A 1933-nucleotide genomic window follows, 5' to 3' on the forward strand; every position below is an offset into this window, starting at 1 on the left:
TTAATAGATACAAATATTAACTTCTTTTGAGAAACATCCTTCTTTGAGTGTTTCCATCATGTAAACAAACACGTGACTCCAAGTGTCCGAAACTTCCTGAGTAAACTTTTCTCCCAAACATATTTCCCAACGCCACATAAGCGCTGTGTAAAATATTTCAAAATATTCCGGTTTAAATCCAGAATGGCGTTTATGTTGTTGTCCAAGAGCAAACAAGACTTCCCTGAACTTATCTCTCTCCACACAACTTTCATGTAGACTGTTTACAGCAGCGCCTATAGCATTCAAAAATCTCGCCCCGTGCGCCTTGATCGCCTCATTCCTTGCAACTTCCGAAAGCCGAACATTGTCCACATGAAATAGCTTCTTTACCTCAGGACATAGTTCAAATATCTTAAGAAACACTTGAAGACCGTTCCCAGAAAGGTCCGTTGTCATATAATTCCATGTTGATTTTACAATCAGTATCTCATTTTCCGTCAAATCACCGCGAGGAACCTGCGCCAATTTAAGCTGCGTTTGGTATGTATCAACCTTTTCGCACGATGTTTCTTTGTATTTAGAAGAGTGAACACAGCCCATTTTAAGACACTTAAGTTTAACCAAGCAAAATATCTATCCAGTTTTTGTACATTTTATGTAAGAGAACCTTGCATTGTTAACAGATGTTTTTAAAAATCCACTATACACATACGCAAAATAGAAAGAATTGTAATATAATCCTTTAAAACCAGTCTTCCTCTGGAAAACTTAGAATATATAAACAAGCTAGTACTTTTCATTGTCGATATGGCTATAAATATTGTTTCATTTTTAATTAATGGTATACGTCACATCGTTTTAGAATTATTTCCGCCTTTCATAATGTTGTACTGATTAAAACGATGAAATAAAATTCCAATAAACTCGGTTTCTCTCATGTCAGTTGCCAACGGTTACCAGAGTCAGCTATATTGCAATTGATTAATAACGTGCAATTTGTTGTATTGCCTTGACTATGATGCAGATCGAAAGCTTCGAATTATACAAATTTATTCAAATATGGCTTAAGTGTGTGAATTGACATATCAAATGAATTATTCACGGACTTGACTTTAGTTTTCGTGCGTAAATGTGGCAGAAACAAAATCTCTCTACGGTATATATGCTAATGATATACCCAGTTTAGTTTTATCTCTGTATTATATATCATATTGGGCTTCAGGATATTGCAAGATTATTCTTAAATATTTTCGCTTCATTTAGATGATACTACAATGTACCTCGATAACACAGTCCAGCGAGGTAAACCTCAGAAATATAACAAAACCCGAGGCGTTTGAACCGGATAGTTTTGTTGTATAATATCGAAAATTTACCAAACGAAACAGTTGAGAATTTTCAGTAGCTGCTAAAGATGTCGTTTGTTTTCTTCTAAACAAAGTAGGAATTTTTAGGGAGAGAGTTTCTTAAAACAAAAAAGAAAGCTTATTGCTTCCTTCTCAATCCTGTATGTTTGTACATTTGTAAAACTGTAAAAGTTGTAATTATATCAATAAAATACTGTTTAAACCATAGAAGGAATTTTTTATTGGACAGTCGCTTGACCATCTCAGCTTGCAATTCGGAACGATTAATTGTTTCCCACCAAGACTAGTATTTTGAATCAAAATTTAACAGGCGGTTAGCTTAACAACCCGTTAAAGTTTCGAACAACTAGGCCCAGGTAAACAAAGAAAGAGGTAGGTCAAACCATGTACATTCTGTGCTAAATAACGGTCGACGCGCGGACTGGTATGTGAGCATTTTGACGTCAAATTGCCGCATAATGTTCGGTTCATTACTACTCGGACAAATGAATTCCAGCATAACTGTTATTAAAACGATTTCAGTGTGCATAAATGAATGAAAATAATTTATTCCTTCTTGTGGTTTCTCGTCTAATTTACCACGG

The 1933-nt window shown here is 35.0% G+C and overlaps 1 protein-coding gene across 1 annotated transcript; it reads right to left on the minus strand.

The window, feature by feature from the left end:
- Positions 1-582, minus strand: LOC123548093 (uncharacterized). The gene has a single exon (XM_053550640.1). It carries the CDS (start codon positions 580-582, stop codon positions 1-3), a length of 582 nt encoding a protein of 193 aa, XP_053406615.1.
- Between the last annotated feature and the right edge of the window lie 1351 nt (positions 583-1933).

The sequence above is a fragment of the Mercenaria mercenaria genome, chromosome 9, assembly GCF_021730395.1.
Source record: "Mercenaria mercenaria strain notata chromosome 9, MADL_Memer_1, whole genome shotgun sequence".
Taxonomy (NCBI): Eukaryota; Metazoa; Mollusca; class Bivalvia; order Venerida; family Veneridae; genus Mercenaria; species Mercenaria mercenaria.